The sequence below is a fragment of the Cavia porcellus genome, unplaced genomic scaffold (genome assembly GCF_034190915.1).
Source record: "Cavia porcellus strain 051 isolate PalLab524CR breed Dunkin Hartley unplaced genomic scaffold, mCavPor4.1 scaffold_4, whole genome shotgun sequence".
Lineage (NCBI taxonomy): Eukaryota > Metazoa > Chordata > Mammalia > Rodentia > Caviidae > Cavia > Cavia porcellus.
Genome location: NW_026947487.1, coordinates 67829289 through 67852255, shown reverse-complemented (window position 1 = coordinate 67852255; position 22967 = coordinate 67829289). Strand labels below are relative to the sequence as shown.

Below are 22967 nucleotides of genomic sequence, written 5' to 3'. Positions count from 1 at the left end.
AACTCTTATCCAATGTAGAAATGTTTAAGCTTACATAAAAATAGTGGTGTGTTACAGCTGGTTAGTACCAATTATCTTTATACCCCTTTCCATTCATTGTTTTCAACAGTATAATGTTGGGAGCTTGGAATCTATAGCAGCAAAAATTCTCAAATCACAGAAACTTGCAAATAATACAAATTAGGGCTTCTCCTGAAAGTTAGCTATTAAATATTTACCAACACATTATGCATGAGTGATTAAAATAAACTGAACTGGGCTGGGGATTTAGCTCAGTGGCATAAGCACCTGCCTTGCAGCAGGCAGTCGTGAGTTTGATCCCTGGTACTGATAAAAACAAAAAAGACAAAATAAAATAAAATAAACTGAACTATCACTGAATAAGACTAAGTGCAAAAATATTAGATTCAACTTCTCAGCAACTTTCACTTTCTGATTATAAAATCTGATTAATTACATCAACACATGAATTGCCTATTTCCTCTTATCTGTTTCTTGGAAAGAAGGATATTGGAGCCGTGAAATAGCCCATTTCATAAATTTCTTCATATTGTATTAAATTTTCTCGTGGCTTCTTTTATCAAACCACTAACATCTCTGTGTTTTGGGGATAGTACAAGATATTAGCATAGATGCCTGAAATGTCAGAATGTCAAATGGAGGTAAAATAAAACAGGAATGTTCCAGATAGACAAACTAATCATAAAATACGCAGTGGTAAAGCAATCACATAAGCAACCACAATCACTCGCTTTAAAAAAATAACTGGCCCTGTATGAGACCTTCAATTTATTTTTTTGTTTTGTAAAAAACTGCTTTTCTTTTCCTTTTTTAAAGGTTCAGTGTTTCACTGCATAGGAATGCATTAGTATCACTACAATATAACCTTTCACAATTAACTGTATACCTAAAAGAACCTTAGAAAAATTTAAAGAAAGATCAGCAGAAGAAAAAAAAAATCCGTAGAAAGTACTAATAAAATTTTGACAGAATACTATATAAATTTTTCAAGGTGAACTTAGTTACATTAGGTGCTTTTAAAAATTAGCGATGGTATGGACATTTGAAGAATAATTATACCATTATATACTCAAGTGAACTTACTTATTAATGCAGTTTTGATCTTTTTGAGACAGGTCTCACTGTGTAGTTCAGGCTGGCCTTAAACTTACTTTGTAGCCTAGGCTGGTCTCGAATTCAGTGATCCTCCTGCTTCAGCCTCGCAAGTGGTGTAATTATAGGAATGCACCACCATACCTGGCTATACTCAAGCGATTTAAACAGTACCTTGCACATAGTAAACCTTTTAGGAATATCTGCCAGTATTATTTGAATTTGAACAAGTGAAGTTTCAAAAAAGAAACTCTCAAGACAACAATAACCACCATAACCTAACAAAATTCTTTATGATTTGGTATATATGCAGACTAGACGTTTTGGGAACTTAAAAAGTTCTTGAACATTAAATAATTGTAAATAAAGGGTGATTTGTTAAAACGAATGTTAACATTATACATAAAATGCATCAATAAACAATTAAAAGAGTTTACATGCTCGTATATATAATTTCTATACCAGTGCAGAGGCTACTACTTACTTTGAAATCAAAGGTGTAATTGGTGTAAGGCATCAAGTTATTTTCATAGGCGCTCTTAAGTTGGAAGCCGTGTGTGATTCTCCCTTCTGAGCTTCCATTCTTTCCATTGCAGCTGAAGTTCATAAGACACTCATTGTACCTTAGTTCCTTGAAGTCTTTATGGTTGTCAGCTACTCCTCCATTGCTTAAATATTCCACAACACCTAGTAGAATGAAGTAAGGATCACCATCATGTAGCATTTTGTCCATAATTATACAAGGTTATAAGCTAAAATCTGTTTACAAGTAGAAGCACCAGGCTCAAAGTGGTTTATGAGGTTGAATCCTATGAGACTGCCTCTTTTATTTAAAAAAAAAAAAAAAAAGTATCAGCTGGGTATGGTGGTATATAGCTATAATCCTAGTACAGTGGGAGGCTAATGCAACAGAATTGTAAGTTTGAGCCAACCTGGTAACCTCAATGACACTCTATCTTAAAAAATAAAAGGGCTGAAGATAAAGATCAATGCCAAGGATCTGTTAATCTCTACTACACAAAGCAAGAAAAAAAAAAATCAAGTATCACACTGAAAGGTATTTGCCCTAAGACAAAGTATCAGGATCACCCAGGAAGATCTTCAATTCTTAGTGGTTCTTCTGGCTTTAGATGATTTCTAAGAGGTAGGTGGTATTCAACGGAAAGATTTTAACTTTAAGTGTTTGGTGAATATTCTTTTTTTTTTCTTTTTTCTTTTTTTATTTAAAAGGAAAAAGAAACAAAAAGCAGAACAAAACAAAACAGTGTAAGGGTACAAGTAATTCAGAACTACAGAAAAAAAAAACAAAACAGTAAGCTATCACCAGTTAATAGATTACTCACTATCATCTTAGAAATGGTGTTTCAGGTCACAGGGTCAAAGCCCACAAAGTGAACATTCAAATAGTGAGACTGCAAACAGTTGTGTTCAGTAATCCAATCAAAAATATTAATATGGTCTTCTATTTAACACATCTAAACACCCTTGCTGTTGTATCCTTCAGGGTACTTTTCTTTCCCTTTCTTTATTACAATAAAATTTATACATTTTGGGTTTTACTGCTCCCTTAGATCTTATTATTTGGCGAATATTATTCTAAAGCACCTTCTTGTTAGTATTTTTTCATTATACACAGTCAATCAACAAGTTTGGGAATATATATCAAAGAGGTGTGGCCAAAACTCACAGTAAATGTTTACATTTTTAAAAATTTATTAGGTAAAAGACATGTTGCCGTTAATCCCCTTCAAAATACTTACCCTTGCTTTGAACACACTTGTCTCATCATTTCTGCCACAATCTGAAGCACTTTAGAAAAGCTCTTTCCTAAGTGTCAAAAATATGGAAAGGGAGGCTCATAATAACATTATGGTATTGTCCTTTGCCACCCAGTAAACCAGATCTGGCACCACGCAACTTCTTCCTCTTCCCCAAAGTAAAAATAACCATGAAAGGCAAATATTTTTTAACTGATTCAGAACAAGACAGCCACATCAACACAACTAAAGACCCTCACTTATATTACAATTTATTAATAAGATAAAGTCTTCAATATTTATTAATTGGTTTATTTTTGTTCAATAACTTTAATGAGAACTTTGAGTGGGATGATCTCCCTCCCTTGTTTCAGACACATTCTTGGATAAAAAAGGTAATGTGAATAAAAGCCAGTCTTTTGTTGTGCTGTCATAGCTGTCTCAATGCCCTGAATAGATTCAAAACACTTACCTTTCTTGGTCATTTGACTTTGGAGAAAGAGTCAGAAGTCACATGAAGTGCCAGGACTAGGAGGTAAGGTAGATAAGGACACACTATCATGTTTTTATGAGCCTGCCTTTCCAGCAGATGGCACTTGGCAGCAGTATTCTGTGTTTTTTTTTTTTTTTTAATCACATCTTATAAAGACAGTCATAAAAGATGACTCCCAGAATGGCTTCAGGAAGTGGCAAGAATGATGAGTTAACTGTGATCAATAACAAGGGGAGTACAGTAAGAAGAATGAATGACACTGTACCTTTTGATCATATCTCAAATATATCACAAACATTAAACACAACAAAAACATATGTCACATCATTTCAATGTCCATAGTCAGATAATATCATTTTGAAATAGCGTAAGTTTTCTCACTCTGACACTATAAAGAACCTTATATGCCAGAGATACCACTAAGTCAAAAATATTAAGATGTGTCATGTCTAAAAAGTTGAAACAGCAACATTTAAAAATGTATGTTTCCCAGTGAATTAGCAAACATGAAAATTACCATAACCCTCATAATGATAAGGATTAGTGAAAACTAGTATTAGAAGTCATCTCTGTTTGTGATCAATAAATAGTGAGTAACGGACAATAACTGTGACTAGCTCAAAAGGAACTATCATTTATCTAACAAATTCCAAGTACTGTATGTACTATACATGCTTGAATTCTACAAATAATGAGGTTGATAAAATGATTATCTTCTTATAAAATATGAAGAATTTATGAGTAATGGTATGTTCAGTTATACTGGACTTGCCTAGCATGCACCAGCCCCTGGATTCAAACTCCAGCACCACACACAAACATACACATACATAAGAGGAACTTGGGTACAATATCAGTAGCAGAACCAGGATTCAACCCTGAAAGTCTAGCTCCATAGTGAGATCATCACTTTTTGTGACCAATGATAATTAATCAGCTTTAAAAATCGCATGAAATAGGGGCTGGGGATTTAGCTCAGCAGCATAAGTGCCTGACTTGCAAGCAGGTAGTCGTGAGTTCGATTCCCGGTACCAGTAAAAACGAAAAAGACCAAATAAAAATCACATGAAATAAGAGAAAAATTTGTATGTTAAATCAATTAATTTATTTTAAAAAATGACAAAGAAAGGAAAACATGGTTAAAGTGCCATCTAGTCTACAGGTCAGAAAACAAACATTTATAAATAAAAATCTCAGCATTTATTTGCTAAGGAGATGACAGTGGTTAGCTTAGTAACTTTAAAAAGTATTTCAAATATAAATTTTTGTTTTTTTATTTATTGCTGAATGATTATTTTAAATAGCCTCATAATAGTAATGAACAAAACTTAAGAATGTGCTTTGATAATAGCAAATGAGTAATATTTTAATATTCTGCAACTGGGAAATTTAGTATCTGAAATGAAATTAAACAGTTTTAGACAAAGTAGTTCAGCACTGGTTAAGAATAAAAAATCCTAGGAGAACTCATGATCATTTTCTATACATAACATTAGTATTCAATTATAATGAATTTACTGAAAACTTGCACAAGTTATTTAACTAGGTACCTGTGATATTTTCTGGTAGTCACTTCAGGTTACTCTTCTCCACTACACTCTGTGCTTCAGGAAGCTCACCTTTATTGCAAAAGTGACAAACCCCACCCCTAAAGTTTCCACTTGGATTTAGATATTAAGCAGCACTGGGAGATCAGTAAATAGAAACAGTTAGGCAGGGGTCTATTTTCCCCATGAGTTCTTTTCTTGTTGGTCTAGTGGACATTGATTGCACTGTATTACATAGGATCTCCTAGAACAATTAACTAATTTTTCCAAATTCTGATCACAGCTCCCACCACTTTCCCTTTACAAGTAGGAGTGCCACAGAGACCAGAACTGCCTTAGTGGCAGAGTACTGCATTATTCAATGTTTTGTTTTCTATTAACTGTAATCATACCTTTGGAAATAGTTTCTTTATAAAACTTTCCCCAATCACCCATTATCTCACCCCTAGAATTCTCACTGATATACTCCCTAATTTAGAAGCAAAATCTCTATGTACTCAAAAGTTAGGGAAGAAAAAGGAAGGGGGGGCCAGGAATGTAATTCAGTGGTAGTATAGGATACATAAGACCCTGGATTTAATCTGTATAACACATACCCACTCCACCCTCCCACACAAAATTAGGGACAAGCTGGCTTTTCTACTAAACCTAACAGCAAAATTGAAAGCAAGGAGGAAATGACATAGTACCTGAATCTGGCAATGAGTTAAGATCTGCACATAGCACCAGCGGGATGGAATTAGGATCTGCAGTTGGGCTGCCAGGCCTACTTGAAGCTTTTTCCAGAATGTTTTTCACCTCCGAGACAAACATCATGGTCTGGATAAGTTTCACATCGGAATACTCTGGGTCCCAATGCATGTGGGCATTTGCCACTATAAGCAGCTGTTTTTCTGCAGCATGAATAGGCTTCATACCTATATTGAAACATTTAAAAAAAAGTTATACTTTGCCTCAAAAAAAGTGGTATCTTATCTGTTTTATCAGAAAGATTCACAGCTATTTTTTTAAACATCTTCCAGGAATTCATGGCTCTTCTATCTCAAACTAGTTGATAGAAAACGAAGTGCTGAGATTCTGATAATTCTAATATGGGAATTACTCTTCTATCTTAGGTTGACAAATGGTAATGCATAGGCTAAATCTGGCCCATCACATCTGTGTGAGCTAACAATGCTTTTACATTTTTAAAGAGTTCTACTACAATACAACATCAACACCCCTACCCCCCCACACACACACAAGGACTGTGATTAAGACTGCTTGTGGCCCATAAGCCTATTTACTATTTATTTAGTCTCTTACAGAAAAACTTTGATGACCCATGCTCTCTACATCCAAGTTAGGAATTTTATCATGATATAATCAAGTTGGATTACAGCACCTTGCATTTGCTGGTTTCTTAGTTTAAGCAAGCACTTTTAAATGTTGCTGCCACTTAAATGGCACAATAACCTGTGAGGTGGGTTTTTAATGATCTGAGTTACCTATGTCCTCACTTAAATTAGGTGCACTGCCCAGTACTCATTCATCGTGCATTTCCAAAGCTTAGCTATGACAGCTTAATAGTAAAAGTACTATTTACCTATACAAAAAAGTATATTTACCAATACAAAATAAAATTAGAATTCACTACCCAAACAAATCATACCACACGTTTAATATAAACAAAGAAACTTTAAATGAGAATTAGGTTCTTCCTACCCAAGAACAAGGGATATCTTTCCATTTTCTGATATCCTCTTCTTTCTCGAGAGTATTGTTGCATTCAATGTAAAGGTCTTTTACTTTCCTCATCAGATTGATTGTTAGGTATTTCTCTTTTTTTTTTGGATGCTACTGTGAAAGATGTTTCCCTAATCTCTCTCACAGTGAGTTTGTTATTTGTGTACAGGAATGTTACTGATTTGGGAGTGTTGAGTTTGTATCCAGCTTCACTACCGAACTCAGTTATTAAATCTAGAAGTCTTTTGGTGGAATTTTTGGGGTCTTCCACGTCATGGGGTGCCGTGTCATGACAAATAATGATAATTTAACTTCCTCCTTTCCTAATCTTATTCCTTTTATTTCTCTTGTCGAACTGTTGTGGCTAATGTTTGCAGAACTATTCTGAATAAAAGTGGTGACAATGACATCCTTTTCTTGTTCTTGATTTTAGAGCGAAAGCTTTCAGGTTTTGTCCATTTGGTATGTTGTTGGCTACTGGTTTGTCAAAGATGGCTTTTATCAGATTGAGATAAAGACCATCTATTCCAATTTATTGTAGATTTTTATCACATGAGTGTTAGACTTTGTCAAATAGTTTTTCTTCATCTGTTTAGATGATTCCACTTTTTTTTTTTTTGAACCTGTAATCTAACTCATGACCTTGTGCTTGCCAGGCAGGTGCTTATGTCGCTGAGCTAAATCCCCAGCCCTATTGAGATGATATGATTTTTGTCTTTGACTCCATTGATAAAGGTGTATTATATTTACTGATTTGTGTATATTGAACCATCTCTGCATCCCTGGGATGAATCCGGGTATATAATCATGGTCATGGTATATAATCTTCTTGATGATTTGCTGCATTCTGTTTGCTAGTATCTGATTCAGGAGTTTTGCATCCATGCTCACTATAGAGACTGGCCTGTAGCTCTCTTTCTCAGTTGGGTTTTTCTGTGGTTTCAGTATCAGGGTAGTGCTTGTTTCCAGGAATGAGTTAGGGAGTACTACTTCCCATTCAATTTCATTAAAGAGTTTTTGAGAAGTAGCAGCATTAAATCTTCCCTAAATTTCTTGGTAGAATTCAGCAGTGAATTCATCAGGATATGGGCTTTTCTTTGTTGGTAGAGTTTTAATCACATCTTCAATTTCACTGACTGATACTGGTTTATTTAGAATTTTTATATCTTTTTAATTCATATGTACCTAGAACCAATATAGTGAAAATGGCCATACTCCCAAAATTGTTATACAGAGTTAATGCAATCTCGATCAAATTTTCAACAGCCTATCTCACAGAATTAGAGAAAACAATTCTAAAATTCATTTGGAACCAGAAAAGACCTAAAATAGCAAAGGCAATTCAGGCAACAAAGGCAAAGCAGGGAGCATCACAATCCCTGACTTGAAACTGTCCTACATCCTACTGTGATAAAAACAGTGTGGTACTGGCAAAAAAAAAAAAAAAAAAAAAAAAAAAAAAGGAAAACAGAAAAAGAAAAAGAAAAAAGAGAAAGAGAAAGGAATAGAAAAACAGACCCAAGGATCAGAGGAACAGATTAGAAATACAGAAACAATGGAAACATATTCAGCCACCTTATCTTTGACAAAGGAGCCAAATCCCTTTCCTCACTGGAAGAAAGATAGCCTCTTTCACAAAAGTTGCTGTAAAAATGGGCTTTCATTAAAACTAGTCCCATAGCTTTTACTGCACATTAAAGTTAAAATGGAAACGAATCAAGGATCCAAATATTAAACCAGAAACATTATGCTAGAATTGAGAATAGGTAAAACTTTTGAAGATAGTGGTATAGGCAGACTTTATGAACAAAACCTCAATTGCACAGAACTATCACAAAAAAGTCAACAACTTTAATCTCATTTCATTAAAAAGCTTTTGCATGGAAAGAGAAACCAACAACAGAATAAAGAGATAACCCACAAAGTGAGAAATAAGTTTTGCCAGATGTTCTTCAGAAAAAGTACTAACATAGAGAGAATAGAAAGAACTCAGAAATATTGCACCTCATGTCAAATTTAAAGAGCCATTTCCAAATGAGCATCTGAAATGAAGAGATACTTTTCAGAGTAAGAAACAGAAATAGTAGATAAATATATGAAAAAGTGTTCAACATCACAGGTCATTCAAGAGTTGCAAATTAAAACAATGTTGAGATTCCATCTCAACCCAAAAAGAATGGCTATTATCAAGAAATCAGTAACAAATGCTAGCTGGAATGTGGAGAGAAAGAAACTCTTCTTCACTCCTGGAAAGTGTGTAGACTGTGCCAACACTGCAAATCACAACCGTGGAGATTCCTCAAAAAACTATAGGACTAGAGGTCCCACTGAATCCAGCTGTTGCCCTTCTTGGTATTGTCCCAAAAAGAATTAAAGAATTGTACCACAGTGATATAGGTGCACCCATGTTTATGGTGGCACAATCTTTAATAGCTAAATTTGGAAACAATCCAAATGCCCATCAACCAATGAATGGATAAAGAAGATGTGGTTCTTTTACACAACAGAGTACTACTCAGCCATAAAAGGTAATCTTGAGACATCTCTAGGTAAATGGATGCACCCTGACAGCATCCTCTTGAGCAAAACGCATATGTAAACACACAGTTTCTTTGGTGTGAGAAACCAGAAGTGTAAAGAAAGACCAAAATGCATAATAGATATTGTGAGATGGAAAGAAATGCTCAAATGGGAAGGGGAGGAGGGGGGAGGGGAAAAGGAAAGGAAAATAAGAAAAGAAGTAAAAAAAGGAAACAAATCTTTTGTAAATAGTGTGGGCAACACAGGTTGCGGAGAGGTTAGGGGAATAGAGAAAAAAAAGATATATCATGTACAAGTACAAATTCCTCATGAATATGAATATGTACACCTAAAATGAACTAATACACTGAATTTCTAAAAAATGAGAATTAGGGTACAATGTGCTTTTGGAATGTTCAGGTACCTGTGTTTTAGATCTGACATTTTTGCTAATTATTTGTGGTACCATGGGCCAGTCAGTCACTTAACCTTTTCATGTTCATGCAGAAGGTAATAAAACTCAAACTCAACTACAGAATCTCTAAGGTTCTTTATTACCCACAATTCTATGTTTACTTTGTCAAGATAAACATCAAAACAGTATTTACCAAATGGCAGACCAAGAGGTAATACATTAAAATCTGTGCAAAGTATACATAAATATATATATTTATAGAAAAATGTGTATAAAATATTCAAGGAATAAAGCTCAGTATGCATGGTAAGATCTGTATGGAGAAATGGACTAGAGGTTTCCTAGAGGATGACTGAGATGGGGTGGGAGAATGTTTTAACACTTTTTAATTTTTACATGCCTTTGGATTACTATCAGTGAATATCAGGGAATATTCAAATTTAATTTTCCTGCTAAAACTTTTATAAAAATATCCCTTTTCTATACAAACATAAATTCTAGAGAAAAAAGACCTAATTTTCTAAGTCTACTGTTTTGGTAAACTTTTCTTACTGTATTACAGAGATAACTATCTTCAATGTTGAGATGTGACTAGAGTAATCTATTACATGTGACAGAAATCATTTTTAATATGATCTGATCATGAGATAAACACTTGCAGCCAAAATCTTACGAACTGCCTTCCTAGAAGTTTTATAGTGTCACTTGTGGCTGCAGATTTTTCATGACATGAAATATTAAAAATCTGTCCCATCACAGGAACCACATCACTTTCTGTATTACCAAAATGCCTTTTCAAGAGTACAAGAAATATAGAGTGCACAAAGTAGAGGTATCTAATATATAATTGAGGATAATTTTCAGCAAATGGAAAGAGAAATAACATTCCAAAATAGTTTTTATAACACCAGAACAAAAAATACCAAAAAAATGGAACTGAAAAGGACCTAAGAACAGATTAAAAATGGGAAGGCTAAAAACAGAAGACAAGGATGCATGGGCTGCCACTGTCAAGGGGACAGCTAGATGCCAGCCTTTTCCTGTCAGTCAGCGCCATTCATGGACTACAGGGGAAGAGAATAGGAAGTCACCAAGAAGCAGGCACTCCCTGCGAATCAGTGCCATGTTCAGGCCATTGAGGGGACAGCCAGACCCCAGCCTTTACCCATGAGTCAGTGCTATTTAGGGATTGTGGAGGAGAGAACAAGAAGTCAACAAGAAGCAAGCCTTCCTTGTGAATCAGAGCCATGAGCGGACTGCTGTGTGGGAGGACAGCCAGAACCCAGCCCCTTTAAGTGCATGGGCTGGGAAAGGAAAAGGAGCCATCTACCTCCACTCCTCCCTCCAAACTCCCTATCCCATAAGGGACTGCCTGATCCAGAGACACATAAGCTGTAACAATAGCTACTAAGGTGAAATGCAATTTAATGCTTTGCTGTTTGGTGTTTCACTTACTTTACAGGTCTAGGGCCAGTGGTCTGATCATCTATTCAGAGGATAACAGTATACAGTGTGGCATCTACTGAGAATCTCCTTCTGGGGTGGTAGCCATTTTTAATTCCCTATTATTTTGTTTGGAAGCCCTGTATCATTTTCATTGGTTTGTTGGTTTGGGTTTTATTCTGTTTTGTTTTGATTTTGTTATATCCAATGGTATGAGCAGCTATTTCAAAGATAGTAAGACATGGGCTGGGGATTTAGCTCAGCGGCATAAGCGCCTGCCTTGCAAGTGTGTGGTCATGAGCTCCATCCCTGGTACCGATTTAAAAAAAAAAAAAGAGAGAGATATTAGCCTGGGAGCCGGGCGTGGTGGCTTACACCTGTAATCCCAGCACTCCGGAGGCTAAGGTGCGAGGATCATTACGAGTTTGAGACCAGCCTGGACTACAAAGTGAGCTTAAGGCCAGCCTGAACTGCATAGCGAGACCCTTTCTCAAAAAAAAAAAGACTAAATAAATTTATTTTAAGAAGATAGTAAGACATTATGGTAGCCATTTTGGATTTACTACTGTCTTATTTTGACTGCACTTATTGTTTTGTTTTTATTGGTTCTGTTCTGTTTTGATTTTTACTATGTCTGAAGGTATCTGCAGCTATTTTATACACAACAAGAGACATTATGGTAACCATTGCTGATTTAATTTTGTCTTGAAGTCCTGTGTCACACTGTTTTGATTGGCTTTATTCTGTTGGTTTTTTTTTTTTTTGATTGATTTTATTCTCTTTAAAATAAAAGAAAAAACCACAAAGACAATTCAAAATCTCATACCAAAGATTCGTTTTCTTTGTTAAGGGATAAAAGGAAAAACAGCAGGAAAAAGGAAGTTTGACATATATACATGGCCTGAATAATTCAAACCAATACTCAAGGCAAAAAATTCAAGAAAGAAAAGAATTCTTGATCTGTACATGCACCTCCATGCTCTGGCTTAAAATATATTAGCAAACAATGAAATGTTCAAAGGTGGGCAATGAAAAGGTTAAGAAAAAAAACCTGGGTAATGCAAAGTAAATAATGAGTTTCTTACTCTGAAGGAAGCTATAAATAATGTATAAAACTGAAGAAACGTATCACACCTAGACATAGAAGATTCCACATTTACCATGACAATGACTAATCTGTAACAAATAAATTAAAGGAAACATATCAACTAACTTTAAAGACAAAGGTTCACATTCAAAAAGCTAAAAATATGGCTCAAAACAGGACCAGTCACTGTAATTTCTAAACTCAGCTTAACCAAATATTCCCTCTTTCAAAGAAACCTTTCTATTAGTGGCATATTAAAAATATTTTATACCTTTTACCTGGTAAGTAAAAAGCAATGACAGAAACTCATTTCAAATCCCAAAAACTATATGATGCTTTTTATTAGTGCTGTTTTGTTGTTGTTGATCTCACTTAACTTTCCTTAAAAGACAAGAAGGTAACTTTACAATAATTAAGGTTCTCTTCACTTGTTTTGACATCAGAAAACTTGGGATGCTATGTAATTTTGGTAAAAGTACTTTCAATTGCACTCACCTGCTCCAAATAGTTCTTTGTGGACCTCTAATACCACAGCAACACCAATGTTATCTTTTGTCATGACTCTGTTCAGCATAGCTTCAGATCCATCTGAATTAGCCATTGCCACCTGGTTAAATTCTACTGTATGCTTCTGCACCAATGTAAATCTGAAAGGTATAATACACTAATCATGATGATGTAGGCACTTGGACTATCATGCTAAAAACATTAAGTGATGGGGGTATAATATAAACAACCATCTACCAATATTGGTCATTTTCTAACTACAAGTGGCCATGTGAGAGTTCTGACCAATGAAACTGACTTTTTTTTTAATAAAAAAAATTCCCAAATGCCCCACCTAGCAAAGACGGCAAGTGACATTCCCTTTTTACACCTTTCCTCCTTCCAATTGATGCCTGGAGGAATAACAATCATCCAGTGACCATGAAGCAGCTATAATAATTCTGAACTGCCTATTTCTACACTTCTTATTTAAGAAAAGCACCCCTGCTTAAACTAGTATTCAGATTTTCTGGCATTTCCTTTTCTTTGTAACAAATTATTATTTTAGAGTTAAAGGATTTAGTAGAATTAGTCTGCCAACATTTAATAGCAGTGTAAATTTGGCAAGCCATGTAACCTGTTTTACCTGGATTTTATTAATTCTGTGAAATAATTATAAAGAACCAAACCCCGGTAAACAAACTATTTTCCACTGGATGTTAAATTTTTGATCTGATTAACAGTACCTCATCTTCTTTCTAGTTTTAAAAACAAAATCACATACATCCCTTCAAAAATACTGTTTAAAGGTTTACTATGCTACAGAATGCTGTGCTAGATTAAATAACACTCCCCTTCCTGCTCCAATTCTGAACATCTTCAAAGTGTTTTAGAAGTGTAAAGGGTTCTGTTACACCTATTTCTAACCCATAGTACTTGAAGAGAATATGGTTTCTACCCTCGACTTGAAAGAAGTAGTCTTTAAACTGAAATATAAAGAACAAAAGAGTTATCAGGTGAAGAATAGGATTAAGAGTCCTCCAGGTAGAAGACAGAGATGAAAAACTGTGAGACAGCAAACAGGTTTGTAAATGTATGGCTTTCAGAAGAAAGGGTTTTTTAAATGTTGGAGATGAGAGGAATAGGAATAATTAAAAGTACATGTCCATGCACTCCTACCCTAAACTTTTTTCCTGAAAGAAAAGATCAATTTGCTACTTGATATTTGTGGTAAGGCAGTTATTTGAACAAAAGTGTATTTAAGGTACATCCTTCAGTTTGGATATGGTTTGCTCCCCAAGAGTCGATGAGTTAAGAGGCTTGGTCACTAGGATAGTGAGCTGGATGAAAGAGCTGCTGGAACCTGTAAAAAGTAGAGCCTAGACGGAGATCACTGGAAGGATCACTCTGAAGAAAACTGAACATTTTTGCATGTATCTATTGGTCATTTGCAGTTTCTCATTTGGGAATGCTGTTTGTTTTTGTAAAATAGTGGTCAGAAAAAAGCAAGACTGGCCCCTTCCCACTCTCTCCTGGCCTATCTCAACATGTGATTTATTCCTCTTGCAGGCATTACCAACACGTTATCCATCCTGAGGGCTTTGCCAGAGCCAGTATGATGCCAGTGCTATGCTTGTAACAATTATTATAAGCTATGTAAGCATCTTTTCTTTATGAAACACCCAGCCTGAGGATTTTTCGTTACAGTAATGAAAAACTGAATAATACAGTGTGCTACCTAAAACTAAGCATAAATAAACTACCACATCATTTTTTGAAAACTAAAACTGTACTTTGGAGACAGTCATATTAATTATAAGCCAAACAGGGAACTAATATACACCTAAAACTTTTTAGTCTTTTTACTTTTAAACCAAGTCTCTTCCGTCTTGCATTTATAGATTTATATTTTCTTGGCCAAGGGTGGGTAGTGGCAACATCAGATTTATTTTTAAGTCTTTATCAAGTTAATTATCATAAACACAGATAAAAAGCCACACTAACAGACCAAAAAACATATAAAATGATTATAGTAAAACAAGGTACACTTTTAGATATAATTATCCATGCTGGATTACAGTAACTTTTTAAAATTTTCTTTTCACAATTTATATATTCAATTTTTCATATAAGAGCAACCATGTGAAATTTAAGCTTGTGAGTCTTCATTTAATATTATGATCTCAAGGTGCACTGATTTTCTTAGTGACTCAAATTGATCCAGCTGTATGGCAAAGTAGTCCTTCTGTGAGTACAATAATCACACTTTCTTCATCATTCTTGGGTTGATGGACATATAGGCTGGTATCAAGATTTAGCTACTATGAGTTGTACTATAGTAAACATGGGTGTACATGTATCATTATAGTATGGCGTTTTTAATTCTTTCCGGAAGATACCTTTAGAAGGGGAATAATCCACTCAAATGGAATTTCTTTTAGTTTTATGAGGAAATGCCACATTCATTTCCATTTCTACAGTGATTATGTCAGTTTAAATTCCCACCAACAATGAAGAAGGGTTCCTTTTCTTCCCTGCAATCTCTCCAGCAATTTTATCATTTGATTGCTTGAAGACAGCGATTCATCCTGGAGATGGAATCTCAATGTTATTTTAATTTGGATTTCGAAATGAACAGCAATGTTGAACATTATCAGTTATTTGTACTTCCTCATTTAAAGTATATTTCAGATGACTGTTTTGATTAGGTCTTTAAATTTTGGGAGGGCCTCTTTTGGGTTCTATATATGTGGATATATTAGTCCCTTGAGGAATAGCTGACATTAAGTCTTTCTCACTTTACAGGTTTTCTCTGTTGGTAGTCACTGTGCAGAAGTCACTGTTCTGTCACTGTGTAGAAGTTCTTTGATATGATTCCATTTGTAGATTCTTGATATTATTTCTTGTCCAAATAGGATTCTGTCCTAAAAGCCTTTCCCTATACCTGTATCTTTGTGGTTTTTTTTTTGTTTGTTTGTTTGTTTTACTTTATCTTCAGTAGGTTGTTTCTGTTTCAACAGGTAGATTTTTTTATCTATTTTGATTTCGGTTAAGTGCCTGGGCTCAGTCTTTGGCAAGTGAACATGGTCAGCCAGTTTTCCCAGAACCATTAGTTACAGAAGCTTTCTTTCTCCAACAAAAGTATTTGGCCCCTCTGTCAAAGACAGGTGTCCCTGGAATTGTTTCTGCATCCTCTGTGCTATCCCGCTGACCCAGTTTGTTTTGGTTTGTGTTTGTGTGTGTATTATTGTGTCTTTGTTAATGCTATACTGTTTTATTGCAGCTGCAAACCATATTTTAAGTCCAGGATTGTGATGCCTCTTGTCTTGCTCTTACTGTCTAGGATTACTTGTTATCTAGATCTCTTCTGGTTCTATTTAAATTTTGGGATACTTTTCTCTAGTTCTGTGAGGAATGCTATTGGTATTTCAATTGAGAGTACATTAAATCTGTGTAACAGTTTTCAAAGTATGGCCATTTTCACTATATTGGTTCTACCTATCCAGAACAGGGGATTGTCTCATAGCCTCTTATCACCTTTTTCAGAGTATTGTAGTTTTCATTTCAGAGATCTTTCACTTCCTTGGTTAGATTAATTCCTAAGTACTTTATTTTTCTTGATGCTATTATAAAAGGTGTTTTTTCCCTCATTTCTCTGTCATTCTGTATTAGTGTACAGAAATACCACTGATTTTTGAGTACTGACTTTGTATCTTGCTACATTACTGAATTTGATATCAATTCTAGAAGTCTTTTGGTGGATTTGAAGATCTTCTATGTAGAAGATTATGTCATCTGTAAACTATGATGACTTAACTTCTTCCTTTCCTATCCATATCATTTTTATTTCTTCTTCTTGCCTAATTGCTCTGGCTAATGTTTTGAGAGCTATCCTGAGCAAGAGTGATATTAGTGGAGATTTTTACCTGTTCCCAATTTCAGAGGGAAAGCCTTCAGCTTGTCTCCATTTAATACAACATTGGCCACTGGCTCTCATAGATGGATGTTATCAGATTGAGGTAAAAAAAAAGTTTCTATATCTATTTTTTCAAGGTTTATCTCATAAATGGATGTTGGGTTTTGTCAAATTTTTCTGCATCTACTGGAGATGATCATGTGGTTTTTGTCCTGGTTTCTGTTTATGTTGTATTTATTAATTTGTGCATGTTGAACCACCCCTGAAGTGAATTCTGGTTGGTAATGATGTCTGATCCCTTTGATGATTATTTGCATTGTGTTTGCATATTTTATTGGGGATAATTGTGCATCTGTGTTCATTAAAGAAATTGGCTTGTAGTTCGGTTTTTTTTTTTTTTTTGGTTGGGTTCTTTTCTAGTTTTGGAATCAATGTAATGATTGTTTCCAGAAATGACTTTAGGAGTACTGCTGCCCTTTCAATTTCATTAAAGACTTTCAAGAGTATTGGCATTAGAATGAAGTTTTTATAGAATTAGGCAGTGAATCTGCTGGGATCTGGGCTTTTCAATTTGATAGTTTTTTGTTACTTACTTCTTCAATTTTATTGAGTAATACTAATCAGGATTTTCATTTAGTCCTAAATTTGCACATAGAGACACATTGTACAGACTCTTCATCAATCCTTCAGGATTGTCCAGTCAAGGTTACATGGTATGCATGAATATACATCTGATTGCAGAATAAAGGTAAAAGATAAAGGTTTTTGGCCCCCGTGATTTAACTCCCACAGGCCAAATTAGCTCTTAAATTCCCTGTGAGATCAGCAGACACTATCAGGACTGCAATACAACTCCATTTTGTTCAACGTCCAATTATGGTTTCTCTCTCTCTTTCCCATAAATGTAGTTCCCTTGAAGAGCAAAGTATCTCAAGGTCTATTTTGCAGGAGAACTCAACAAGTACTATTACTGCCACTATAAAGACAAGGAAAACTGAACCAGGTGAAATACAGAACTGTTCATCCATCTCTAAAATCCTAGAACTTTTCCTACAATCATAGTAGACTACTCATACTAACTGCCTAATCACATTTCTACAGAAGCTTTCAGGAGGTATAAATCTTCATTTCAAAATCTAACTACTTAAAAGAAGTTTATTGACTCTGTGGCTCACCAATCTCACCAAGCTCTTTTTCACCTAGTCTTAATCTTTGTACTTGGAAAATAATGCTCAAGATTATGAAAGTAAAACAGAAATCGTATAGCTCTGTAGTTTCCTGGGAAGGAGGAAGTTTATAACTTTGACAATCAACAATTCTTATTCACACTCAAAGTGGTTAACAGACATAAGTTACCAAAGTATAGAGCTTGCATGGGGAATCTTTATCTTCATTATTTATTCTGGACTATGACTCATGGATATATCAGACATTTCTTACTCCTTTGGCTTAAACAACCTTATTGAGCCTGGCATCAAGGTACACACTTAAGAGTCTCTTTATCTGCTTAAGGGAAAATATTCTAATTATTCTGAATGTCAAAGGAACATGCTTCTTAAAGCCCACTGCAATGTTGCTACTCTTCTTTACAAGATCTACTCTACCAGACCTGGCTTGGAAAGGAAGAGCAACTCTGTTTTAAACGTTCAGCAGCTAATTATACAATAAACAAAGGCTCTATCCCTTTTGTATTTAAAAAGCATAATGTTACTTAAGATGTCCTCATTGGCTGTCTTAACATCTCTACCAAGTCCTTTTCATCTTAATTTTCTTGACAGTTATTTTAACTTGTTAAAACTTTTCAAAATATAATTTTAAAATAAATCCTATGGTTATTGGATTTGTTGGATGCCTCCAAATGTCTTTTTGACTAATACAATTTATTATTATACTACCATACATTGCACTTTTAAAAGTTTCCAATCCTTTTGAGGTATCTTCTTTTCAGTGTTTGGTTTCACAAAGTCCAGAAAAATAAAACTAGTTTTTCTAAACAGTACATGTACATCATTATAACTAATATTCTTTTTCTTGATACTTAAAAACTGTAAAGGGGACAGAGTCACACTCTCTCAAGTCCTTGCCACTTCAGAATCACCAAAAGTCAAGGAACCGAAACAGGTGAGAACTAAGGAACCAACAAGAGTTCCTTTATTCTGATCACAAGTATAAGAATATACGTATGTTTACTGAATCTAACGGATTTCTTAGATATTCTGCTCTTTAAAAAAATTTTCCAAAGATAGGTGCAGTGGCACACACCTATAATCCCAGCACTCTAGGAGACTGAGGCAAGAGGATCACAACCTTGAGCCCAGCCTGGACAACTCAGCAAGAATTTTAAAAAATATATAAAAATGGCTGGTGGTATCACTCAGTATAAAGAAAATGGGGAGAGGAAAATTCAGCATTTATGCTGAGAGCTATAATTCTGTACAGTTTACCTTGTTTCACTGTTTATCTTATACAGTATATTTATATTTTGCAATATGGTACAAAAATTACACAGTTGATCCATATTACCTTAATATAACTTACTTTTTTTCCCCACATCCAACCAAACGTATTCTACTGTTTTCACTTTTTGTCTCACAGAATCATTTTGAAATACACATCTTCAGTCTCTTTTACATTTCTTTTGTATAACATATACTGGTTTACAGTTACTTTCTTGTCATTAATTAACGCCACCCAATCTTGGCAATATGCAAATATTATCTTTCAGAACTTAGAATTTATTATTTATACTCTGTAGCTCATGTGCAGATGCAATAAACACTAGTCCTAATGCTATCTGATTTTATGGTAAGGATTCTTCATAGTTGCCTTTTGGAAAATTCTAAACAAAAGCTGAAATAGGTTTGAGAAAGCTTACATATTTATAATGAAAACTGACATGATCACAAAACAAAGAAAAAAAATTTTATACACGACTGGAAAAGATCACGTTGATGTTTCATGTGTAGAAAGAACATGTCCGGAACAAGTCTTCCAACAAAGAACTGAATTTCTCACGAACTTGTTATTTAAAAGTACTCTGCCGGGCTGTCATGTGATATATTAATGCCAGGCTGAGGACAACGAATGTCAAACAACTAAACAAATCAGTAATTTTGAAGTACTATTCAAACCCTAAATTTATTTATAAGCAAAAAGGAACAATGCAGTACTAAGTCAAGAAAAATGTAACTATCATCACTACAAAGCTAATACATATCTTCCTTTTTCGGAAGATACATGTCACTCTTTAGAAATTTTTAGTCTATATTAATAAAATTCTATTAAAATATTCTTGCATCTTAAGTAATCATGAAAGTGTCAGAAAATAACTAGAGAAAGCAAACTTATTAAAGACAAAGATAAACAAAGAAGAAAAATGGATAAGCATCATTTTCTATTTGCATAGTTCCTTTTAATCACTGAAAGAATAACTACATTTTATCATTTTTGCCCCATGAAAAACCTCCAAGTTATAAGAAAGAGTTATTATTATCCATAGTCGAAAGGTAAAGAAACGAAGCCATAATTTTATGTTCTATCTTGAATTATAAAAACAAACCAAATGCTTATCAATTGAGGAATGGATAAAAAAAGATGTGGCATTTTTATACAATGGAGTACTACTCAGTCATAAAGATAAACTGGAGATTTTTCCAGGTAAATGGATGCAACTAGAGACCACATTCATAAGTGAAATAAATCAGATTTGCATGTATAAGCATCGTATTGTCTCCCTAGTGTAAGAAACTGAAAGAGTAATATCCAAAAGGTACAATAGCTATTGTAAAAGGGAAAGAAACTGCTCAAAAGAAAAGAGCAACTGGGATGGGGGAAAGGAGAAAAGAAGGAACAAGGAAAATATATGTATATGTACATGCATATACAAACACATACACAAGACCGATAACTGTACTGTTCATTCTATTATTTCAATAAAAGCAACAGGTAGTGCTTATATTGTCTGATCAATGTTGCATTTCTATGTCTGATAATCTGAACAATTATTTTAAGGACAACAATATGCAATATAATAACCACTGTCATCTAGTTTTGAAATTCTGTAGTTTTTATTGTCTTTAAAATAAATACAAAAAATAAAAGTTAACAAAGCCAGAAATAAAAACCTCATTTTTATTAAAAAAATCAAATGATCAAGTTTGAAATGCAACTACCACCTATGACAGAGGAAATTAATCCGAGAAACCAATGAGATAGGAATAACACAGTAGTGTCTTGAAAAGATAGCATAACATTTAGGAATGATATCATAACCTCTGAAACCCCTCTTCCTAACCACAGAACTACTTGTAACAAACAATATGAGAAGAAAAGCGAAGACCTGGCCTTCCCTAGCACTTGAACCTGGAAAAGCAAAGTGATACAGCAAGGACTAAGCATCACAACCACCTGAGTTTCCAATCCTATGATGAGAGACTCCTACTGACAATTTAATAGGCACACTGTTATAAACTGCTGTTTTCATCTTTCCTCTTCTCTCTCATTCAAAATAAAGCAAGATCAGGTCATCAGAACTGCTAACCTCAGGAAGAGCAAGTAATTCTAGTAACTATACCCACTGTCATGTCTTCCTTTTCTGGCCTCCTCCTATTTATGTCTCTGGTTCCATGGCCACACTACTACTAACAATCCAGAGTACAGAACAGTGGTGGCAAAACAATGGCGTGTGTGCCACAGCAGGCTGTCTGTATTACTGAAAGCTCTAAAAGGTTCACCTTCACTGCTATTGAAAACATGGCAAAAGCAAATCAAATTCTGAGTCTAAAAATAAATTTGTCTATAAAGTCAGTTTCTAGCCACACAAAATATACAATATTGAAAATATTTTGGACTGTAGATAGTATTTGAGATAGAAGAAAGCAAAAGCTGATTTCTGATATTTTATCAACCAAAATTCTATTTTCTATAATCTCAATGCAGGTAATTACCTCCCAGAAATGGTGTTCAAAATAATGACCAAAACTTTTTTTAAAAAAATAATAATGACCAAAAGATGCTGCTAAATCCTAAGGTAACTTCAGAATTTCCCTAAGTTAAATTAAATTAGATTAAATGGGTTAGAGTATCGCTCAGTGATAAAATATATGCTTAGCATGTACAAGACTCTGGATTTGATTTCCAGCATCAAAAACAAAAACAAAAGCAACGGAAGTAGAGTATTTTATTATACTCTAATTCTCTGAATAATGGTAATCTCTGTGCTTCCTTAACTAATCAATATCCCATTCTTCCAATGTGATAGGTAAGAATTTTGTTAAACAATACAGCAATTACATTTTCTATTTGTTACTCTGTACTACTATTTTCCATGCACAATTAAATAATCATTCATTAAGATTAATTATCTGATATTCTAAGAATGTGTTTCAAAATGCATGCAGTGTTAAAGCACTCTCTTACAGCTTTCTTTTTGACTATTAGTTTTATAAACAACATTTAAAAATGATCTTATACTGGGTATAGTATGCACACTTGTAAGCTCAGCACTGGGGAAACTGATGTAGGATGACTATCATAAATTACAGGCCAGTGTAGACTGCATTATAAATTCAAGGCCAGCATGAACTACATAGTGAGACCCTGCTTCAAATAATAACCAAAGATTATACATAGTAAGAATATGAAGAATGAACAAATAAAGAAATAGATTTAACAAGAAAAAGTGACTCGTATACATCTAGATAAATAGAAACATCTGAGTTCTTTGCACAATCATTTCTCCAATCAGAAGAAAGAATAAAGGCAGATAATGAATTCTGTGTTACATTTAGAATAGTATTGGATGGTTAGAAAATATGACAAGGAAAAATACTTGATACCACGACAAACAATGGTTTTATTCTATATAGGAGATAATTCTGCCATTCCACGGAAGAAGTTCAAAAGATACACACTGAAATAATGTATCACACTCCAAGTCTTCATCTGTTGTGGGGTCCTACTTACAATAAAAGAGTTGAGAAAGGAAATAGAAATAGAATATGCATCTAAAGATTTTCTGTGTACTTGTTTCTGAAACGGTTCATAGCATTTTTAATAATTTAAGAATCAATTTGCAAATATCCAGTATCTAAAGTTTCTCAAAGGACAGCTATAACTGTGTTTTTAAAACTTTAACTCATCTGTATAAACTATCACAGAATTTTGTATTTTTCCACTCCAAATTGTGAGAATGATAACAATCTATATAGTCTTGAAAGAAATAATGGAAAATGAAAATGAACTTGGTATTCGATGCCTCAATATTACCAGTTATTTTTAAAGTTATGATACTTCAAAGATAGTTGTTACGAACACAAGTAAAATGTCAAATTAAAAAGAAAATTTTCTAAATGAGGTAACCTTACACGATATTTTATATATATATAGCCCAGAATGAGTATTTTTATTATGTTCTATAAGCATATACTAATAAATTTTTAAAATAAGAAAAAAAGAATAGTAAAA

General features: G+C 34.2%; 1 protein-coding gene across 3 annotated transcripts in view; it reads right to left on the bottom strand.

The window, feature by feature from the left end:
* Nucleotides 1-22967, bottom strand: part of Cnot6l (CCR4-NOT transcription complex subunit 6 like) — a 122721-nt gene that overhangs the window by 9324 nt on the left and 90430 nt on the right. For all 3 annotated transcript variants that reach the window (XM_063247219.1, XM_063247220.1, XM_063247221.1), the window contains 3 exons: nucleotides 12596-12747; nucleotides 5600-5827; nucleotides 1598-1800 (listed from right to left, as the gene is read on the bottom strand). In XM_063247219.1, coding sequence (XP_063103289.1) covers nucleotides 1598-1800; nucleotides 5600-5827; nucleotides 12596-12747 — 583 coding nt within the window. The remainder of the gene's footprint in view (nucleotides 1-1597; nucleotides 1801-5599; nucleotides 5828-12595; nucleotides 12748-22967) is intronic.